Source organism: Chelonia mydas, chromosome 11 (genome assembly GCF_015237465.2).
Source record: "Chelonia mydas isolate rCheMyd1 chromosome 11, rCheMyd1.pri.v2, whole genome shotgun sequence".
In the NCBI taxonomy this organism is placed as follows: Eukaryota; Metazoa; Chordata; order Testudines; family Cheloniidae; genus Chelonia; species Chelonia mydas.
The window spans coordinates 40,369,864-40,393,031 of NC_051251.2; the positions used below are offsets into that span (position 1 = coordinate 40,369,864).

The 23,168-nt window shown below is 42.3% G+C and overlaps 1 protein-coding gene across 10 annotated transcripts in view; it reads right to left on the reverse strand.

Moving 5' to 3' along the window:
- Positions 1-22,730, reverse strand: part of LOC102941946 (neurabin-1-like) — a 93,622-nt gene extending 70,892 nt beyond the window's left edge. For 2 of the 10 annotated variants that reach the window (XR_006284948.1, XR_006284949.1), the window contains exons 1-9: positions 22,338-22,489; positions 19,563-21,453; positions 10,964-11,096; positions 10,162-10,282; positions 8,471-8,575; positions 8,129-8,249; positions 7,407-7,553; positions 5,315-5,368; positions 2,811-3,040 (exon numbers count right to left, since the gene is read on the reverse strand). Coding sequence is in view for 8 of the 10 variants with exons in the window: in XM_037912184.2 (XP_037768112.1) it covers positions 2,811-3,040; positions 5,315-5,368; positions 7,407-7,553; positions 8,129-8,249; positions 8,471-8,575; positions 10,162-10,282; positions 10,964-11,096; positions 19,563-21,200 (2,549 nt within the window). In the remaining 2 variants the exon portion in view is untranslated. Of the gene's footprint in view, positions 1-2,810; positions 3,041-5,314; positions 5,369-7,406; positions 7,554-8,128; positions 8,250-8,470; positions 8,576-10,161; positions 10,283-10,963; positions 11,097-19,562; positions 21,454-21,839; positions 22,098-22,171 lie in introns of those variants that run through there. The other 8 variants (XM_043525501.1, XM_037912186.2, XM_043525498.1 and 5 more) reach the window with 7 other exon arrangements.
- Between the last annotated feature and the right edge of the window lie 438 nt (positions 22,731-23,168).

Genomic DNA, 23,168 nt, shown 5'->3' on the forward strand with positions numbered 1-23,168 from the left:
CCTGAGAAGGAGCCAGAATTTACCAATGTACATTGCCAAAGAGCCACACTAATATGTCAGCAGCCTCCCATTGGCTCCCCCCACTCCAACCTGCAGCGCCTCCTGCCTGCCAGCAGCCCCACCAATCAGTGCCTCCCGCTCCCTCCCCACACCTCCCGTCCACCGCCATCAGCTGTTACACGGTGCGCAGGGCCTGGGGCAGAGCAGGGCGCTGAGCACCGAGCACTCTCCAGCACATTGGAAAGTTAGCATCTATCGCTCCAGCCCCAGAGTCAGTGCCTATACAAAGAGCCGCATGGTAACTTATGAAGAGCTGCATGCGGCTCCAGAGCCACAGGCTGGCCACCCCTGCCTTAGCACAATGGAGTCCTGGTTCATGACTGTTGCTCCTAGGCGATACAATAGTACTAGCGCAGGTTGAAACTTTAGAGCCACACAACAGCCTTCTACCACTTGAAGTAACATAGGTTTCAGAGTAGCAGCTGCGTTAGTCTGGATTCGCAAAAAGAAAAGGAGTACTTGTGGCACCTTAGAGACTAACAAATTTATTTGAGCATAAGCTTTCGTGAGCTACAGCTCACTTCATCGGATGCATCAGCATTTGAAGTAACATAGTAATTGGTAGCAGTAGTAAGTTATCATCCATGTGGATCAGCCATTAGCGAAGGATAAGACACACTTTACCTGCAAGTCTCACAACTATTTGCTAGACAGCATATGAATGCTGGGGCTTAGGAATCCTGGGTTCTATAAGCGAGTATGTCTATTGGTTACAGATCCATCAGCCCTGTCCCCTGAAGTATGTCCCCTTCTGGCACTGCTCCTATTTCCCCAATTCTTATCTCCCCAGCGTCTCTGTGCGCCACTGCCAGTATACAGCCTGATCCATCCCCCACTCACAATATGAGTCTTCTCCCCCTTCCTGCTTATTTCCCTTCTGCATTTGAGTCAGGCTGTTGCTGTTTTCTCCTCCATGCTGCTGGGACACCAGCAGGGAGAACACTGCAAGAACAAGAGAGACAGAATCTCCCTACTTTCAGATCCAATGCCTGACATCACAGCAACCAGAGGTAACAACTGAAGGAAAGTCTTGCTCAGACACTGCAGCCCTAGGCTGCAACATATTCTGTGTGCACTGAGTGTTTGGAAAATTTTGCTTCCATCTTATAAACAAATCTCTATAGAGTATATGTGAACAGCAATTTTCAGAAACTTAAGTTGACCAATTCTGGATGGATTTTCACAGGCTAACAAGAAGCACCTCTCTGAACACAAGAAAACCTTCATGCTAATTTCAAGTCTGTCTTCCAAAACATGGAGGGTCTACACTTTCTCTTGTGAATGTACCCATGTCCACACCCTACACACTATTGTTATAATCTTTGTACAAATATGCCTGTATTATCTGAAAATTGATAATTTGCTGGACAATCGTGTCTAATAAAACATGTGGGGAAACACTGTATGTGAAGTTAAGATTTCCCTGTACGTTATTAATATATGTTCCAAAACACAGCTCTACCCAAACAGAAGTTGGAAAAGCAGGTCCATCCTAAATAAATAAATGTGTGCTATGCTTAATTTGCATTTAAGCAGTAAGCAGAGTCATCAAGGAGGAAGGGGAGGGAAAGGAAGCTCCAACAGATCAGAAAAAAGGAGCAGGGAACATCCTTCTACACAGACTTTTTTGTCTCCTGATACCCAGCTGGAAATGTTTTTCAAAAGAGGTACTGAAACTATAACAGGAAGGGCAAACATCCCAAGACACCGCTCTCTCGCTCACTGCCCAGGGCATCCACCGCACCTGAAGCAACAAAGGAAGCATTCATTGGATTCTGGGAGAAGGGGTCCTGATCTAAGAAGTTTTGTCTAAAGACTGCTGAGAGCATGTAGTGAGAAAACTTTGCTTTGAATTTAACACAGTTTAAGATAAAACACAAATGGTGCCTATCTTTATTTTTCTTGTAAGCATTTCTGACCTTTTAGCCCCATTACTTGTACTCACTTAAAATCTCTTTTTTTAGTTAATAACACCTGTTTTATCTAATCCAGTGTGTTTAAATTGAAGTAATCTGGGAAACTCCATTTGGGTTGGCAAGTTGTGTGATTATTTCTATTCAAGAAATAACAGACTTTATATAAACTTGCATTGTCCAGGAGTACAGGACATGCATATCCGGCGGGGGGGGGGAGGGGAGAGAGAGAAGAGGAACCTAAGAATGGGGGTGTGTTGGGGTCACCCTGCAGGGTGGTGAGGTAACCAAGGCTGATAAGAGCTGATAAGAGCCAAAGCGTGGCTGCAGCACACACACAGACATAGCTGGGAGCGACTTGCATGCTGGAGGCTGCTTATGAGCAATTTAAGCTGGAGGCTACAGCAAAGCATTTTAAAGGGTATCCCAGATTAGAGGACAGAGGTGACACAGCTATTCAGTCTGGATTGTACCATGGTACGTCCCACAACTAAACTGCTGTTAGAATTTTTAACATTGTTTTGACAATGTAATTTTTCCTACCAGCATTTGCAGAAACAGCTGAACCATTCTGCTGAACCCCGCCCGCCCCCCCCCCCCCCCCCCCGCAAAAATCAGCCTTTGGCAGACTAGTGGCGTGGAGAAATTCAGCCTGAATGGTTAAAGTTTGGAAGAATTATAAGAACTGGAAACAGGATCTTATAATGAAAAGTACTAGGCAACCTTAACTAGAAGTGTTGCTACTAGCTCTGCCTATAATGTCAGGCATATGGAACCAAGAAAAAGACCAGTTTTTTAAAATCTTTTCATGAAATTATTTCACTTTAGTGTACTTACTTCTGTTGATAATCTTTAAGTAATTTCTTGGCCTTGTTGTATTTCTTCTCCAGGGCATCATACTGTTCCTGAGTTTCTTTAAGATGTTCATTTACGGTCTTGCATAAACTTTGTGCCTCTAACCAATAGGTCTCCAACTTCTTAATTTTCTCTTTGCTCTCTTCTAAAGTTTGCTGAAGCTGGGATTTACTTGATTCCCATTCAACTTTTTCAGCTTCAGTAGTTTTTAACTTGAAAGGAAAACATTCAGAACACTTAAGAACGATACCTTAAGATAAAAGTTAAAAATCAAAACAGCTGCTTAAACAAGTGTAAGTGGATAATAGCTACTAACTTACTAAACCAATCTCAGCAGTATTCAAAGCAAGACCTTTAATAGGTATACAACCTTTCATACAGTAGTACTTAAAATGCTTTAAGTCTCTTTATATAGATATCATTTCAATATATCCAACTCTTTCCATGCTGTGTGAGTTTTACAAATCAAACTCAAGAATCTCCCACACGGTACAGAAGTGGAAAAAAAACACACCAGGCAGCTGGTCCAGCCTATTTCCTTATTAGTGTACCTTCTTGCCAAACAGATATCAAAATTAAAAGAACCCTGATTTTCAGCTTATATTAACCTTGCTGGATATCTAATTCTCTGTTAACTTTTCTGAGGAAGGTCTACCTAAAACAGCAGAATAAGCCAACTTGTAATTTACTAATTGCTTTTCAATTCTGATCTTAGACCATGCACCTGATAACATCACATTTCCGCTTTGAAGCCAATGGGAGTTTTTTGAACTGTTTAATTCCCAAAAGGAAAGCAAGTCATTCTGGAAAGTTGCTAGCAAACATGCAAGGAAAAAGGTATTGAATCAACCTCTAGCCCTAGGATGTCCACAAAATATAGTACCCAAGAGCTTTTATCTAAAGCACCAGTTCTCAACCAGGAGTCCAGGGGCCACGAGCAGGTTTCAGAAGGTCCGCCAAAATAAGCCGAAGAGCCGGGCCAGCGTTAGCCTCGCAGGGGCTCATGGCAGAAAGCCAAAGCCCAACCGCTTGAGGCCACGGGCAATTGCCCTGCTTGCTACCCCCTAATGCCAGCCCTGTTTTTTAATCTACCATACATGCAAAAAAAACCCTAGTAGTTGTGACAAAGCTGGGACGTGGAGCTTTTATAGCATGTTGGGGGAGGGCCTCAGAGAGAAAAAAGTTGAGAACCCTTGATCTACAGAAGGTACAGACACTACTGCTCAATATGTTTTCCCCCTTCCCCTGCCTCAGTATTTTCCTACTTGTTGTCAGATTCCCTAGCAAGTCACTAGGGCCCCGATCCTGCAAACAGGTCATCATGCGTGGAACCCCTACACTTTCTCAAAGCCCAACAACACGAGGCCAACAGCAGGACTGGGAGCTAGATTTATGTTTCTATTAAAGTTTCCTGTTTAATTTTAGTAGTAGCAGCATTTTAGCGTTCCATCGAACGTTTAAGCGAGAAGTATTGTCTTTTTGGTTTAAAAATAATTCTCCTCTTGATTTCCTTTCTGTCATGTTGGAATGTAAATTTAACAAGTTAATAAAGAAATGTTCTATAGTTCCAAATATGTGCGTGCTTAGTAGTGTATCTCCACACATGGCCATGGCCCAGTTGTCTTGTTTTCTGTGGCGAGGCTGAAAGACATGCAGCATACACCATTGTCATGTGCACAGGATGCTGATGAATGCCCTTCTCACCACTAACTGGCTGATGAATGCCCTTCTGGAGACAGTAGTAAATGGCCAAAATTCACCAGAACTGGTTGTAACCTGGCTCACTGAGTAGAATGAGGTAGAGACACGCTGCTGTACTTTCTCCACACACTAAGACCAATATTTCTATATATAAGAAAAGGGCTGCTCGCAGCTCCCTGTCACCACCTCCTGTAACATGGAAAAGATGAGACAAAACTTCTCTTTCCCAGAGCAACCAGAAACTATAAGAATGCTGAGCTAGCCCTCAGCCCAAGAGAAGTTATGTGGTGTGCCCTCTCATCCAAGAAGTCTGTGTATTTGCATCAGGGCGGGAGGGGGGGAATCTCCACACCAGTTCCCCTTCCTATAACACTCCAAAATCCCCTTCCTAGAAGTGACCACTGGCCCCAAGTGGAAAATACATCCACTGCTCTCTAATTTCTACACAAAGGCACCTAATTTTTATGAAACACCAATACTGAACTGAAGAAGCTTCTCTCCATTGAACTATTCAATTCAATAAATTCTACTTTAAACAATATTATTCAAGCATTTTATTCTACTATAGAATTTCTTCAATCTGTCACAGAATTCAGTATTTGTGTAACCCAGAATTTAGGTTTACGAATTTGTGTCAAGTGTGCCCAAAGTACATGGTGCCCTAGCCTTAAAATAGACATCTACTTACCTTCATTTGGTTTCCAACTTTTTCGCCTCTAAACATTAATCTTAACATGAACAATGTGAACATTAAACACTGCAAAACTTTAAAAGAAGTAACTTACTCTCTCTTTTAGCTGGTTAACTTCAGCTGTTGTTACTGCATGCTTTAATTGTAGCTAGAATGAAATGTAATAGTTTTGTTAAGAAATATACAGAAAGATATTTGAAAGATTATTGCAAGTTTGTTACTAAATATTTAAGGCCTGATTCCCTTCTCACTTAAGCCAGTTTTACACTAGTGTAAATCTATTCACTTGCTCAGTAAAGTTACTCATGATTTTCACTAACATTAAAGAGGAGAACCAGGCTCTTATACTTTATATGTTTTTACAAAATTAAGCTCCCAGTTTAAGAAGAAAAGGTTTATAGGTCTTATGATGTGCATATTTGCTATAAAAAAAAAAAATCAAATCATGACCACCTGTATTTGAAAAAACTCACAAATTAATTTATGGGAAATAGCTAAGAAAAGCAAGCAAACTAAAATCATGTTTGAAATGAAGTGAACATGCCAAAAATACTGAAAGTCAGTAATGCTTTGTAACCGGGCAAATAGTAAACGCAGTCAAGTGAAAAATACAGTAGTTCTGGGTCTTTTTAAGTTCATAAAGAATATCATCATGAAGTATTTTTATATTAAGCCATATGTTTAAGGAGCAAGACTTTGGTATCAAGAGACTTCAGTAGATTACAGGGGTACATAAAGGCTTCACTTAAGTCAAGTTTCAGAGTAGCAGCCGTGTTAGTCTGTATTCGCAAAAAGAAAAGGAGTACTAGTGGCACCTTAGAGACTAACCAATATATTTGAGCATAAGCTTTCGTGAGCTACAGATCCCTTCATCGGATGCATTCAGTGGAAAATACCTGAAATTTTCCACTGAATGCATCCAATGAAGTGAGCTGTAGCTCACGAAAGCTTATGCTCAAATACATTGGTTAGTCTCTAAGGTGCCACTAGTACTCCTTTTCTTTTCACTTAAGTCAAGTCATTTAAGTTACGTACATAAAGGCTTCATTTAAGTCACTGAAGGCAATTACAACAGTATGTCTTGAGAAATCTGCTATTAAGTACGCATACATAAGGGAAATAGCAAATTTGTTGAAGATAACCTCTCAGATCTTAAATCTTACCTTATGCTTAGAAGAAACAGATGTCTAAGAGACACAGAATACCAAAAGTATGTTGAAACAAGTGAAATTATGAGTCTGAACACCTGATTTAGATTCATCATCAATAGAGAATGGATTTCCACCTAGAGATATTTCCCATCATATCCCCAAGTGTACAAGGTATTTATGCATGGATGTCCCATTATGGTCTACCAGATTCGCACCATGCTTCCCAAACCTATAAAATTGGAAGTGGTCTTCAGTCTGGAATCCAAAATCCCTCAGTACCACCAAGAAAATCAGCTTCACAAAGCCTCTAATACGTCCAATCCTCATTAGAAAGAATTTGAGGCACGTAGGGAGAAGCATCCACCACTGTCACCATGGGGTGGCATAGCTCTTATGCAGGGCATATTTTTGCCCAAAAAGCAGTCTGCAAAAATCAACTTCAACATACTTGTTTACAAAACAGCGTGTAAACCAGGTTATGGGAAAGGGCTATAGTTCAGATACCCTCAATTTTTGTTTAGTGTATGGGAATAATATTCCTAGCTTTGCCTCATATACCCTTTCAAGAACTCCACACTACACTGATGGGGTAGACAGAAAAATCAAGTCAAAGAAGACGGTTACTCCTATGTCTGGAATATGTGAATATATGTATTAGTTTGAGTTAAGTAGAAAAGTTGATACATTTATATGAGATTTATTTTTACTTTGATCAGCTGAAGCTGGGACCATGGTACACTGGGAAGGCAGAATAAACAAAGCCCTATAATTTCTGATAGTCAATGTCTTTTGATCCAATATTCTGGCAGCTTTTTTTTAAGCTTCTGAAAACATTCATTTTCAATTTTATGTACATCAATTTTGACAAAATCCCCAAATTTAAAAGGTCATTTGCAAGAGGCCTTTTTTGTAAGAGGAAAAAGAAGAATATGAGGAGACAGGACACAAAGGAGATTAATACCAACTTTAGAAGACCCAGATGCTCTTCAGTACACCACATATCATTTGTAAGAAACTTAGGCAATGTTATTGTACCTCTTTAAATTTAAGAAGAAACTGTGCTGAATCCATATCCAATGGCAAATTCAGATCTTCATTTTCAGGAAGATAAAAGACTTCCACAGACTTTCCATGTAAATGTGACTCAAAAGCGTCTTCATCATCATCATCATAATCATCATCCTAACAAGATATAAAAACATTACTTTACTGAAGTAAAGCACAGACCTTTCTTTAATGGCAAAAATCTATTTTCTTAAACATACAGTCTTCAAATAACCCAAAATCACAATTACATCACTTCTGTTGACTAGCAGTTGTCCTCTTTCCCTTGTTGGTTGAGCAACTTATACTTATAATGTACTGTTAAAGTAATCTGCGAACATTTTATATAAAAATTCCCCAAACAGAAAGGGTAAGAAGGAAACAGCTATCCCAAATGACAGTTGATTTTTAAAATTAACTTCCTCTCTTCAGGTTCCCTTGAAGTTTTCTCCCAGAAGACTGTGTCCTGCTAAGATAGGATATCAACCTGAGGCCTGTTGGGAGTGTATTAAGTGGCATTATTATATGGAGTGATATTACAAAGTTTATACATTACTATTATCATTTTTAATCAAGTTGCACCTTTTCACCTTTATCCCTTAGTTGTCTGGTTCAAAAACATTTAGTCCATTTTTTGTAAAATATTTGCAAGTCATGGTTAAAAATACAGAATTACTTTATATACTATATAGCTATTTTATTGGTAGCTATACCTGTTCTGTATCATCATGGGCATAGTGCTGCTCATATAGGCATCTCTCTTGCTCTAACGTCTCACTGATAAGACGAGCTACTTCACTCTGAGTCCCAGGTTTCTCTCTTCCAATTAGAAACCTATAAGACAAAAACAAATTAAAAGGTAGTACAGGGCAAGTGTATGTTTAATATATGGTAGCCTGTCACTTATCTTTGGTGACCACTTATGTTAAATTTATTCAAAAACATTTTACACAATTTTCTGCTTCTTTCCCTTCATCTCTCTGTTAATGAACAATTTATTCCTAAGTATTTTTTAATTATAAAATATATATATGTATATATAAAGAAACACATACCTCACACTGCCTTTGGTGTTTTTTAGCACAGTGGCTGCAAAAAGCTGAGTTACTCCTACTAAACTTATACCATCAACCTCAACAATCTGATCATTTACTTGGATTCTGCAAGACAAATCATTCAATATTTAGCAATAAAGCTAACAAAAAGATTTTGGTTTAACAAATTATTTGCACAGCATAAATTGAAATGATTAATTCTATGTGATAAATATCCCTTTAAATTCCACAGTATTTAATTTGACAATTTGTTGAGCCCCAGCAGGTTAATGGCTAAAAAATTGATCTCTTGTCCCTTGACTCCTATGAAGTTAATCTATTTTAATTTGTTTTATATTTGCCTTGATATTTTCAGCAATTTACATTCTTACTGAAATTTTGGGTTGTCAACATTATTCTTGTGGGAATGTTTTGTACATGCATATACTGCAAGTGTTTTCATTGCCGCTGTAGGCAAACCTAACTTGTGCCTTGTAAAGGTGATAATTGCTTGTGGATCTGAGATATATAGTTATTAAAAAGCAGAAGAGAAAGTTGAAACAATCATATAGTCACATGAATTCATAAATAATAAAATATTCCTACCTCGGAAGAGATAACTGTATCACAAGCGTATTAAATTATAGTCTTTTCAAGAAGTACCATACTACAAGTTTCTAGATCAATGCATTAGTCGGAAGCTATCACCATGCAGGGGTGGGTAAGCCAAGAAAAATAAATGGCCACCTTTTTCCACAGGCATTGCCAGTAAAGTATGTGGCATAGGTGGAGAAATGCCCTGCAAATGCCCTTCCCTAAAGCCTACCACTATCTTGTTGAACAGAGAAATCTAGATTTAGTTTTGCTTATTCTGGAGTAGACTTCATAGGTATGTTTACTGATACCTTCACAGTTTAAGTCACATGACTTGAAAAAAGTCCTAAATTAAGTTAATCAAATATTAACTTTTGCAACATTAGACACAGGAATTAGCAAACTGGATCAAACCAATGGTCTACCTAGTCTATTATGCTCTGTCAGCCGCCTACAGCAGATGCCTAAAAAAGAAGGTGTAAGAAACCTTGTTTGAACAATCTCACCATAAGGGAAGGTTCTTCCTAATCAGATAATCAATGACTGGCCTATGCCTGAAACAATTTCTCTCTCTTTCTCTTAGAGTAATTGTGTACAAGATGGAAGATAAAGGGTGAGATTTGCAGCTAGTGTAAATCAGTCTAATGCCACTGAAGTCAAAACCACTGTGCTGATTTACACTAGCTAACAGGTATAACATGTTCAGAGTTTTGATATTTAACTTGATACGTCTACTAAGGCTTTTTCATGCTGAACTGACTACCAAAACGATGGAAGATCAAGAAATCGGAGATGTCAGATATTAAAATATGCTGTACTGTGTTATGTCCTCCTGTATTATGTACTTTGGGATTAGAATAATTTATAATAAGATTTGAGAAGTTAAATTCAATGAAAATTGCAGTTCATTATCTGATTAAATGTCATAATATTGAGAGCATAATACCATCAGTTTTTTGCATTCCAGGTTTCTATAATTCATATGCTGTACATCTAAAAAGAGAATTACTATATTACATTTTATATATATACTTTACTGAAGAGTCCTTGACTGTAAATCATTTTTCCAAAATCTGTTAGTTAGCAAAACAGTATGAGCAACTTGAATGAAAACTCACCGACCATCTCTTTGAGCAGCTCCACCTTCAGTTATTGTTTTTACAAAAATTCCCAGTTTTTCCAGTCCCTGATCTGCACCAACACCCATTCCAATAATACTAATGCCTAGGCCACTGTCACCTATGGGACTCAAAAATTCTAACATTAGCCACAATACATTTTAAAAGGTAGTTTTTATAAATTATTATAGTCACCAATGAAAACGCACATGTGCTATTCCTTGTCTTCATCTAACATGCTCACTGGCTTGCTGTGTCTCCCCCTTAGTAATATTTGCAACATAAAGATAATTCAGACTGGCTGTTTTCAGTAAGATTACAACCCAACAGACTAATACAAAATCAAACTTAATTAAAATGATCCAGAACAGCAAAAACTTTACATCTCCATTATGAAAGTCTCTGTGTGTTGTGGAAAGAGTTTACTATTACTATTCTATCTTGGCACCCGACTTAGGAGGCCCCCACACTGTAGTATCTGATAACTTCAGACTGAATTCTGAAGTTTTAGGGGTTTGAGCTACTAATGGTTCCCATTTTACGAAGACTTATGTACTTTATGCGTTATGGGCCAGATCCTCAGGCTGGTGTAAATTGTCATACCTCAATTGGACTGTAACTGAGCTACAACAATTTACAATAACTACTGAATTCAGTGAAATTATTCTGATGTAAAGTAAAGCATGTGCACAAGTCTTTCAATGATCGAGGCCTAAACATAATAGAAATACACCTTCAAATGGCTTCAGCCTGTATAAGAAAAATCATTTTCACAAGCAATTATTTGACATTTAACTTGCACCTTTTTCAATTTCCACAGGAAATACTTCCATTTTTTCCACCCTCTTCTCTAGTTCATACTCTGCTGATGCTGCCACAGGGTCAACCTCTTCATTACGTCTATCATAATCTTCATTTGAGTAAGTACTGAAAACCTTAGAAAGATAAGAGATCTTATTTTAGTGCAGTTTTGACTCAAACATGAGTATCAAAAAGAAAGCCAACCTAACTATTTCACTGTCCTACACACTCAACTTACCTGAGCAATAATAAAGAGGTTGCAGGATTTCATTTTCAAATCACATATATAGGATAGGTTTCAGAGGGGATAATATTTAGAAGTGTCAAGCCAAATACTTCAGCACCTTTTTACTTGGACATGAAACAAATATGCACCAGAATTCACTGAGGCATACTTCTCTCCTCTTAGATAACTAGGGAACGCTGTTACAGAGCCTTTATAAGATGGCTATAAAAAAAAAAAATAGAGCATAATCTGCCAATCACTTTGTGCTACAAACAGATGCAGTTGCAAGAGATCCAAATAGTCTCCCAGAAAAAGGAAATACCATGTTACATACATTACTATATTTAGTAATCACTGAAGCTGAATGTTTGTTAAAAATAAAGGGGTAATAATAAACACTAATGAATAACCAGGACTAAGATGGCAGACCAGAAAGGAGAAGAAATAAATACTATATTGACAGTGGTTTTTATTTACAATGAATGAAAATGTTCATGCTTAAATATATAGTTTTATGCTGGAAAAAAAAATCAAGGTATAAGGTTATGAGGAGGATAAGTCCCTGGCAGCAAGGGAGGCCACCCCACTGCTGAAACAGTTCCTGCCCGGGGAGGGCTACCACACTCCTGGCTGGTGAGTGAGTAAGGCTATGACAGCGGAGCTGCAGAGGGCCCCCTGCATGGCTATGGGGCCGGTAACACACAATCCTTACAGGCACAAGGTGTGGGGGAGGCTATGGTCTTGGTGAGGCAGAGCAGAGAACTCCAGCCAGGACCACCAAGAGGACAACAAGCCTCCAGCCGCAGCAGAGGCCACCCTGCTGCTGAATGGCTCCTGCCTGGGGATGGAGCCATTCAGCAGCAGAGTGGCATCCCCTGTAGCTGAGGGCTCCTCCTCCAAGTCCAGGTCTGGGGGTCTCTCCTCTGCTTGCCAAGAGTCTTCTCCACACTTTGTGCCTACAAGGATTGGGTGTTACCGGCCTCGATCTCTCACTCCAGTGACAGAGGTTGCAGAGAGCTCCCTGCACAGGACTAAGGACACCCAATCGCTGCAGGCACAAGGTGTGTTGGGGAAGCTGTTCTCATGGTTACCGATGGATTTTTTTCATTGATTTCAGTGCGTCAGCTGAAATCAACATTTACGAACTTCTACTGACTTAAATCTAATCCTGACAAGCCTATACTGCACTGCCAAGTTCTAGCCACTTCTATGCCGTTAGTCCAAAAGTAGATTACATCAATATTGGTCCAAAGACAAAAAAACAGTGACTTAAACTTGTTTTTCCTATGTGTTTGTTTCCACCAGTGTGGTTTCTGGGATCTGTCTAGCTAGATCATCCAGGTAGGGAAAAAGGTACTAAAATGACTGGCCAGAAGCAGTAAAGAAGAGCGGGATAGAAAAAGGAAAAATAAATCGTAGCAGGCTTGGCCTGAGGAGTGAGGAAGTAGTGAACTAGAACTAGTTGCTGATTCTCATCTTCTCTTTCTACCCTCTCATCAGCTGCTGGGGAGTGCTCCCTGAGGCTCAGGAAGAATCAGTCAGTCCAAGGAAGTATCCTGTTCTTCCTTGGACTCCCACATCCCAGAAGGGAAGTTAACAAAGGAGCAACCAGAGGTACTTGCTCCTCCTTTCTTGCAATTCAGAAGATGTCTAGCACAGGAGCTGATGGGCAGCAGGAAGGCTCAGGGAACTCCCAGCTCCATCAGTGTTACTTTGGGGATTACAGGGAAGGCAGAGTACCATAATTATATGGCTAGTTTAATTGGTTCCATTTTTTAATCGCTCGTGGCTCACGTAACTCAATTAATAATCAAATATAAGGTTTTCTTCTTACCACAGCTTACTCTTGGAGGAATTCTGCGCCAAAAATTTAAAAAATCTGCAAATTTTATTTGTCAAAATAACACTTTATAATCATGCCCATTTCAATCATTTTTGGAATTTATTTCAAAATACCTATCAGCAACTATGTCTTACAGAAACAAAAACATTCCTCCAGGAGTAGAGTTAAGGAAACCACTACGACAACCCAGTTCCTGTTTTCCTGCCCCCTACCCACCAGAGCCCAGCCGTGGGGCATGTCCCCCCAACCCAGACACTTGTATGTGTCCCCTATCTCCCATAGCCCAGACACCCACAACCCTTCTCCCCAGAGCCCAGGCACATGACACCCCTCCAGTCCAGACACTCGCACATGTCCCCTACTCCCCAGAGCCCAGCCGTGGGGCGCCCCCCAGCCCAGACACTCACACGCTTCCCCCTCCCGTCCAGCTGTGGGGCCTCCCCAGGCCAGACACTCGCACCCTCCCCCACCACCTCCACGAGAGCCAGTGATCGACAAAGGGGAAACAGCCTGATGCTAGGTCCCGGACTTTCCTGTAAACTCGCTCCTTCCTTCAGGGTGTGCTGGGAACCCTCCAGCTCCCTCCCCCCCCCCCACACACACACAGTCTCTTCTACTTGAGAGCTAAGCTCTGTGGGTCCAGTGCCCCCTGGTGACAGCCAGTGGCTCTGAAGCCCATTTGGGGAGGTGGGAGAGGAAAGGGAAGGAAATGCTGCACATAATATTAATTTCTGTGCAAATTCTGCATTGCGCAGTGGCGTAGAATTCCCCCAGGACTAACAGTTGCCCTGAAGAGCCAAAAGTGGCTTATGTGCCACAGATTAGACACTAATTCTCTAGAACAGCAGCCATAATACCTAAGCAACTTAATGATCAGTTTTTCAAGAGCACAAACATTAACAAGAAGCATGTACATGAAGTATAAACATGTCTGTTTTTATCTAGTGTACACAACCTCAGGGGAAACTCCAACCTTCAGTCTTCACTTCTATGCAACCGAAAAGCATTAATGGCTTTACACAGCCAAATTCAGAATATTTACAATATCATAATGTTCAAGACATTATTAAAATGCAGTTACGATCAGAACCCTGGTTGTGTTTTGTAGGGCTGCAGTTAGAATGGACTCAACATGCTTTTTTTTGTTTTGCTTTGTTTTAAGAACAGAATGGCTTTTCATCATATAACCTTGCTTTAAGATGACAATTTGGTCGTAGGACATATACACGAATGCAGAAGAAATCTTTCTAGTTCTTAAGCTTGAGAACTGCAATCCTTTATTTTGGATGCCTTCTAAACCCAAATATCATCAACTGAAATACAGTAGCAGAGCCCCCTAACAATTGTTCTATGAATGTCAAGATGGTTAGTGAACCCAAAGCTTCCATATATGCATTTTTTAAGGAAACAAAGATGGAAAATTGCCATATTTCTCTATAATTGTCAGTGGTTGGAATATTTACCCTTGAAGTTAAGTTATTTAAGTTATTTCAAATCCACTGCAACAGAACCATAAGTGTTGCACAAGAGATTCCACAGTCTACAACAAACTCAAGTGGATTGAAAAAAAATCATAAAGGGAAACAGACAAAAACCACGGTGGAAGCCATGGGCTACCCTTAGTTAAGATGACCTTCCCAAAATGGCCACCATCTGCCATCATTCTTAATGTGACTGAGGCCACAGGCTGACCTAGGCAGATACTGCCACAGCCTCCCATTTTCCCCAGCATGAATGAAGCCAAGCTGTCTACAGTGTTAGCCCCTGTGACAACAATCATAAAAACCTTACTGCTCAGCAATATTGTAAAGAAACAAAAATTCTTACAAGGATTCTCAGCTAACTGAAATTAGTTACAGATTACATGGAGAGTCTCAACATCACCTTTAGCTTCTTATTGTCTTGTCTTCCCTACTCTGAAGAAAATTTTACACTTGTCCAAGGGGTCTTGAAATATTAATTAATCCACCATAATACCTAGTTTTACAAGTATACCATCAAAGTTTGTTCCTTATGACATACAGCTACTTCTTTTTTTAGTCTCACCTCATTAAAGCAGCAGCATAATCTAGGTAAATACTCAATTTCCTCCCCACACTAAAAAAAATAAAAGTTTTCTTTCTCACATGGCTACTTTCATAATTTACACTTAAGTTACTTTTTTAATGTAGTTAAACCTTTGAATAAGCACATTAATCCTTAGGTTGGGTCTACACTACAGTTTATGTTGGCAGAATTTGTGTCGCTCACAGGTGTGAATAAACCACATAAGCAACACAATGATGCATCTGAAGAAGTTTTTTTTAATCCACAAAAGCTTATGCCCAAATAAGTCTGTTAGTCTTTAAGGTGCCACCGGACTCCTTGTTGTTTTTATAAGAAACATAAGTTACCCCAACTTATGTCATTCTAGACAGTGCTATGTCAGTGGGAGAGCGTCTCCTGCTGACATAGCTTCTGCCGCTTGAAGAGTTGGTTTTCTTATGCCCACAGGAGAGCTCTCTCCCATCAGCATAGAGCGCCTTCACCAGATGCACCGCAGCTGGATCAATGCAGCTGTGCCGCTACAGTGCTGTATGTGTAGACACGCTCTAAGTTACCACACAGAAACATTGAGAAAAAGGAGGTGGCACTGATCTGATCAGTCCTAAAAGTGCCTAAGTACAAAACCCAGATTCCACGCCAACCCAATTCTTGACACTTCTACTTAAAATTGGCTTTTGCCCCACTATGTTATGCTCCTCTATGGCTGTTTCAATGGATGTACACCTTTCCCCAGACAAGGCAGCAAGCTCTCATCCCACCTACTGTCAGCAGCCATTGTAGCATTGACTCTGGGTTCAGCTTTGTGCCAGAAGTCCCAAGCATCTGATGAAAGCACATACTATCATCCACTGCTGCTTCCAGGGCTGAGGAAGAGAAAGCAGCAGGAAGAGACTGCTCATACCAAGGAGGATGACTGGAAAATACGGTTTGTGTTAGTAGGAAGCAAAGCAGAGAGACTCACTGCAGGTAAGCTTTCTCAGGTCAGCCCCTTCAACCAGCAACTCCAGCCCTCCTCCCTGGCACACTGCTTTAGTGGCTTTACCAAAACCCAGGATCAAGTCTAAGGTTGTCCAAAAGGATCATATGAGGAGGTACAAAGAGGACAGAAGTCAAAGCATTTGTGAGAAGAATGGACATTCCACTGCCAAAAAATGAAACCGCTCAGGCTTCAAACAACAAATGCTGAAGTGTTGACACAGCAAGTGTCAGATTAAAGTATTTTTTTCCATCCTGTTAAGATCCCACTGGAAGAGAAGGTCCTCTGATATGGTTAGGACCAAAACAGGATTTTAAAAAGTAGGTATGGAAACTTCTAAAATAAAAAAAAACCTTATATAAACAAATGTACATTTTAATTGCAGTTTATCACATTCAGAAAAATGAATCCCATGCTGCAAAATAATTTAGATGTCTTCAATGTAACACAAGTTAGGTGATAAAATATATTCTGTATTAATTCACAGCTATTCATATAGTTCAAGAAAGTTAACCTAAATATTTTTAAGAAAAGACTAAGTTGTTCATAACTTTGAATACTCAATCCTGAATTCTGCTCACTTTTCAGTCTGTTTCTAGATATAAACATTAAGAACTTTGATTATTAATAATTTTCTAAATCAATGATACCAAAAAAATGAGTATACCACCTATGAATTCTGCAACAATTAGATTTTATATATCTTTTAAGTTTAAAAATGCACTTATCACATAAGAACTGTAGTTTAGTTGTAAAAATAAATTATCTAAACTGACTAACTCAGAACACCAAGAGGAAAAAAACCAAAGGCCACACAAGAAACTCAAACTCACTCAAGTTATCCCTCAGAAAATACCACATCCTCCTCGTCAAACAAAGATGAAAGAATACTCTTAGCTACTGCTGTTATCTTTTGGAATCCTCAGTCTCTCCAGGATTGCAGCAGGACTCAGAACCGTGAACCCCTGAAAAGACATACAGACACTGCTTCCAAAGAGTCCTATAAGGGCTGCCCTTTACTACTACCACTTCCATCACCAGAATCTGTTTCCACCTCTCTACTGTCCAGGTTGACTAGCTCTTATCCATATCCCAACTTGATCAAAAATAGGAAAAAAACCAAACATGTTATTCCATGCAGGTGCAATAAGGTGACGTAGAGCTAAGTGTCATCATTATACTGGCATTGCAACTCAAACCATCTCATGGTCTTCCTTAATAACTTCACAAATACTCTGAACAGGAGAGATAATAGAACAAACAGGTGGTATTCAACATCATCCGAAAAGCAGATGAGCAATCGCTCAATACCACCCACCTTCTGCGATGTCAGAGTAAAGTCAAGTCACTCACTCAATACCCTGTATCTCCACAGACATCAAAAAGCAGCAGGGCTTGAAAAATCCACTCACCTAGGGGAAAGATTCCTACTACCTGACAGCATCTGCAGAATCTATGCTTTTATTTAAAAACACCTCTAACCCTCCTGGCTGAGAAGATAATCCTCCAAGTTTAAATTCAGCGTAAACTAATGCAATGTTGTCTTCCTAAGTCCTCACACAGCTACAGTATCTCTTCTGCTGCTCAGAATTTTGTTAGTTTCAGTGTTGAGTGTAGGGAACTGAACAGCACAGTGAAAAGTGATAAGAGTAAGATCAGTTTCATGCTACTGTTGTTTGAGAAACTCTGAACAACAGTACAGCCAGGCACTCAAGCTATTTCCCCTCCCCAAAAAAAGAGGCTGGGAAACAGTAAAGCAGCAAAGACTACCCCCTCCCCATCACTCCTCTCCCCACAACCACAAAGCAATGGGATGAAATTGTAGAACAGAGAGAGAATGTATCTCCCTTCAAAACATCCAGAGTATGCATTTTGGAATGCTTCAAATTTATCAGATATCTACAAGCCAGAGGCTATGGAATAAGACTGAGGCTTTGGACGGGGGGGAGGGGGGAACAGTAAAGCTATTCTCCTTGCAACCACCAGAAAGCTAAAAGAGGGGAAGAGCAGCAGACATGACACAGGGATGGCCACAGCTAAAAATAAGATATTGGAGGGAGACGGCCAGGGCTCACAGGTGGCACCAAATGTTCTCTCTCTCAGGTACTTGGCTGGCTGGTTCTTGCTCACATGCTCAAGGTCTAACTGATCACCATACGTGGGGTCGGGAAGAAATTTTTCTCCAGGCTAGATTGGCAGTGACATTTTGATTTTTTGCCCTCCTCTGCAGCATATGGGTGTGCATCACTTGCCAGGATTTTCTGGGTGTACCACACTGCATCATTCCCCTGCCATTGCGATGGTCTCAGGCACTGGTGCACCTCAGCCCCTCCTATTCTCTGCCTGTGGCACATAATAGACTAGTCTCCTGTGAGTTGTAAAACCTTGATCTAATTTTGGCTGTTGAGCTTAGGGTGTGGGTGCTGGGTGATACACAGGTCGTCAGACTAGATGATCTGGTGGTCCCTTCTGGCCTTAGTCATAGAGTGTATGAGAAACAATCAGTTCAATTCGCTAACTTCAGATAATACTCCCTCTGTTTAATAATTAATGTTTAAATGCAAAACAGGTTTTGATAAATGTATTTTTTTATATATCCAACACATTTAAGGTAGTTTTGTTTAACTAATGCATAATTTTAAAATGCTCTTTTTGTGCATTTTAATTGAATTCTAATTTCCATCCAAATACAGCTTAACACAAATGACAAGTATAAAAAACAAAATCAGTTTTCCTTCACAGACAACACAGTTCGGTCCCAGAGTTTACCTAGGATCAAGCCAAGTACTAACTCTGTACCTGAACCATGCTACTGCCCTGCAATCTACTGCAGCAGAATAGGTTTGGGAACATGATTAGAACAGTTATATCTCACAGGTTGATAGCATACACCCATGTGTTAGCCACGTTGGGAAACTATGCTGTAATTCCTATCATGGAGGACCCCATAGACTAGACCCTTTTTAGGTCCCACAGTTCAAAAGGAGGGAAAGCAAGCCCTAACAAGGTAAAAATCGTGACTATAACATAGATGAAATCCTTATCCCCTGAATAATATCATCTAATAGAGAAAAATATGCTAAATAATCACCCACACCCCTTGCATTTAAAGTACAGCTGTAATAACTCAGGTGGAGAGGGGGTTGAAATCCTGAAGAATTTTGTAATGAACTGTTAGAGGTGAGCATAAGCTTTCGTGAGCTACAGCTCACGCTGTAGCTCACGAAAGCTTATGCTCAAATAAATGTTAGTTTCTAAGGTGCCACAAGTACTCTTTTTCTTTTTGTGAATACAGACTAACACGGCTGCTACTCTGAAACCTGTTAGAAGTGGTAATTCTTGTTTACAACTCTATTCAATATTGCTTTATTTTGCAATTTAATCTTATACAAATAAGACATATAAACACCATTTTTAAAGTTCTGAAAGGCACATAATCAAAATGCACTTCCTGTATGGCTAAGAACATGTTTAGAAACAAAGCAAAACATCATTATGATATACTTTACCTTGATAGGGGCTGTTGAAAACTTGACTCTTCTGTCTGGCTCAGGATCTTCCTCTTCAGATAGCCCAGGAAACTCCTCATAATCACTGTCATAGGTATACTCCTCTTCCCCCTCCAATGCTTCTTTACCTTCAGGGCCCTGGTTTTCAGACTCTGTATCCCTGTCATCATCAAAACCTGCATTCTCTATTCCAAAAGCACTGACAGAAAATGCAATGAACTTCTCTCTCTGATTTTCCACCATATGCTCCTCCTCTTCAATGTCCCCCTCCTGTTCTAGATTGTCCGGAACCTGTGTGATAAGAACTTCCTTCAGAGACACCCCCACTCTTATTTCTTTCTGACTGGGCTCACTGCATACCGTAACCTCTTCCAGTCCTCCAAATGAATGATTGTTCTCTTCCCCAGTTTGGTGCCTGAGTGGTTGTTCCCCATGAAAGACACTATCTTTCCTCAAGGTATCTTCTTTATTCCCTGAGGTTTCTTTGTGCACCGCAACCAGTTCAGCCTGAACCATCTCTACCTGGGAGACCTGTGGGGGGGCACTGTCCGCTAACCTCTTGGCCTCCTTATCAGATGTGTTGTTCACATCCAGCTGGCCCCACCCAGGAGCCACTTGCTCCCTTGTACGCACTTCTTCAGGTGACTGGCTCAGCTCATCCCTGCTGCTACTACTGAGACAAACAGGTTCTTTGGGGCATGGGCTCTCCTCTGTGCATCCTTGAATAGCAGCAGGTGACTCACAGCTATAGGGGAGCACATACCCTTGACTTGGGGCACTCTCACTCTTGTAAATTTCTTTGGATTCTTCAGTGTCACTGTCACCAAGAAAACTTTCCAGCCTCCTAGAAATTGGTCCTGCATTCAAGGAGGAGGATCTCGGGCCACAACTGAGATGCTGCTGCCTGTGCTCATCATTGCCTTGACTTTCAGCTCTTTCCAGAGCTGGATGAGGGATCACATCTATATTGAAATTGAAATTAAAATGATCCACCACACTGCTGCAGTCAGGAGAGGCTGAACCACGTCTCGTCTTATCTTCACTTCTTTCACATCTGCTGGGAGAATATCTGTCCACCGAGCTCCGCTGCTTTATGTTCCTCTCGAAAAGTTTCCTGGTCTCAGAAAACTTTTCTGCCAGGGCAGCTTTGTCCAGATCTCCGTCATCTTTGCTGCGGATGATTTTGTCACCCGTGGAAGACACAGGCAGTGGGTCCAGAGGGCTGCAGCAGGGGCTGGTATTAAGGAGGTTATTTTTTTGGACACTGTGGAAAGATGGGCTGCTGGGAGAAGGTACAAGATCGGTTGGTACTGCCCTGCTGATGATCTTGGCCTCAGTGGGGGAGCTACTTTCACACAGTGGTGTGACAGAGGAGCCCCCCATCTGCAGGAACATGTTTTTGATCTTGTGTACTCTGTTGCCGTAGGTGGCAGCTCTGCCGCGGCTAAGTGGGTCATTCCCCCCTCCACTGGAGGTGGTGTTCAGCTTCTGTTGGGGGCCCACTTTGTTGGAAGCATTTTCAGGGATGTTCACCCCATCGAAGGAGCACTTGATGGCATGGAAATCAGATTTATAAGTATTTCTGTGTGGAGAAGCGCTTCTCAGAGTCCTTTCCCCTTTGCCTTCAGTTTTCATCATGGTCAGAAACAGAGACCCTCACTCTGGGCAAAGAATGTGGAGGAAAAATCCAGGGCACCAACAGCCTCTGCCACCACCACACTGCCTAGATATGTTCCTGTTGTGGCTTGGAGAGGATGAGACTTGAAAAGCAGCCTCTAGCTGGGTTATTCTTCCATGCTCACATTAAAATGAGTTATGGGAGAGAGATCAAGACATATCTGGATATATAAAATATTAAATCCACTGCTGATCATGGTATCCAGAAAGCCATCTGCAGAGAGAAAAAGAATAATTTAATTTACTTGGGACCTCACCGGTTCCCCAGGGCTTCAAATGGAATTTCCCACGCTGAGGAAGGGCAAGAAATAAGCCCACTGTGTCCCCTTTCCCTGCAAGGAAAGAGTAGATCAAGTTCTCTAAATGCTTGCCCTGCCCATAAACAACCTGAAGTGCAGGGCCAGACTTACACTCAGTGTCACTCTCACTCCATGCCCTCCGGGGGTGCCACAGCCCACGCCCCCGCCCTCCACAGCCGGCACGGCACGGACTCGCCTCCCACGGGCCACCCCATGTCCTACGGGGCGGCCAAAGCCAACCCGCCCCGGCGCTTGTCCCCCCCCCCGCCCCGGCTGCCGGGGGACACGCTGGCTAACCCACCCCGCTCCACTCTGAGCAGCTGCGGCCAGCCTGGCCCCTCCCGTGCGCCGGCCCCGCGGCGGGGTGTCCCAGGGGCGCAGCGCTCCCGGACTCGCTCCCGCGGCGCCCTGCGGCGCAGCCGGCCCCGGCCGCCCCACGGGGCTCCGGGCGCCTCCGCGCTGCCCGGAAGGGAAAAACCACAAGTTTCAGCCCCGAGTTGGAGCGTCCCAGGAAAGCGAGTCCCCCGAGGAGGAGCCGCCTCCTGCCGGGCTGGGAGCCCGAGGAGCCGCCGGGACTCGTGGGGCGGGAGCCGGGCTCACCACAGAGCCGACCCCTGCTTCCCAGCGCCTCACCCCAAACTTTCCAGCCCCGCTGGGGGCGGGGGGGCTGCCCGGCTCCCTCCCCTCAGCTCTCCCGGCCGCCCAGCGGCCACACGCACAGCGCCGTCGTTACCCACCCCCAGGCGGCCGCAGCCCGAACTCCTTTCCCCACCCCCAAAGTACCGCCCGCCCCACTCACCGGCCGCATCACGCCCGTCCGACTCGGCCTGCCCGGCGCCCCCTCCCCCCCCGGTGTGTGGCGCCCGCGCGCTCTCACACAAAGGCTGGCGCGACGAGCACGAGCCTATTCCGCTCGACGCTGGGGGGGAGGAGGGGGTGGCGAGAGAAGCTCCTCCTCCGCTGGGATATACCACGCTGGGATAAGGGCTCGGTGGGGATGATACCATCTGGGGAAGGGTAGCGGAGCGCTCGTGTGTCTAGGTTCCCTCTGCTCCCGGCGGCTGAGACGAGTCTTCAGCCCTATGGATTATTCTCTCCGATCTATGGTTTCCCCTCCCAAAGTAGCCGATATAGGGCCTGCTCCTGGGAGCCAGCAGCTCCCATTTCCACCGAAGCCAATGGGCCGGCTTCTGAGAGGTGTTGATGAGCCTCAAGCTCCCGTTGAACCCAGCGGGCCAGGTGATCAGCGCGTCTCGGATTTCCCCCATGATTCCTGAACTGAAGCAAAAGCCATTTCAAAACGCTGAACTTTGAAAATAAAGTTTCCGGGCCGCCTCGCAAAAAAGTATCTTGGTACTTCTGCACTACGGCTGTTTTACAGAGTTGGAAGGGATGGTTGGGCCCACAAACGTTTTTTTGGGATACAACAGGACTGAGCCCCAATCCTGCAAGCTGCTCCCTACAGACGCAGGTGTCTCCTTGCAGGATCGCAGGCATGGAGCCAATGGAGCCAAGAAAAATCATTATTTAAACACAAAGAATGATGTTTTACCTAAAAAGAAAAGAAGTGAGCTGTAGCTCACGAAAGCTTATGCTCAAATAAATTTGTTAGTCTCTAAGGTGCCACAAG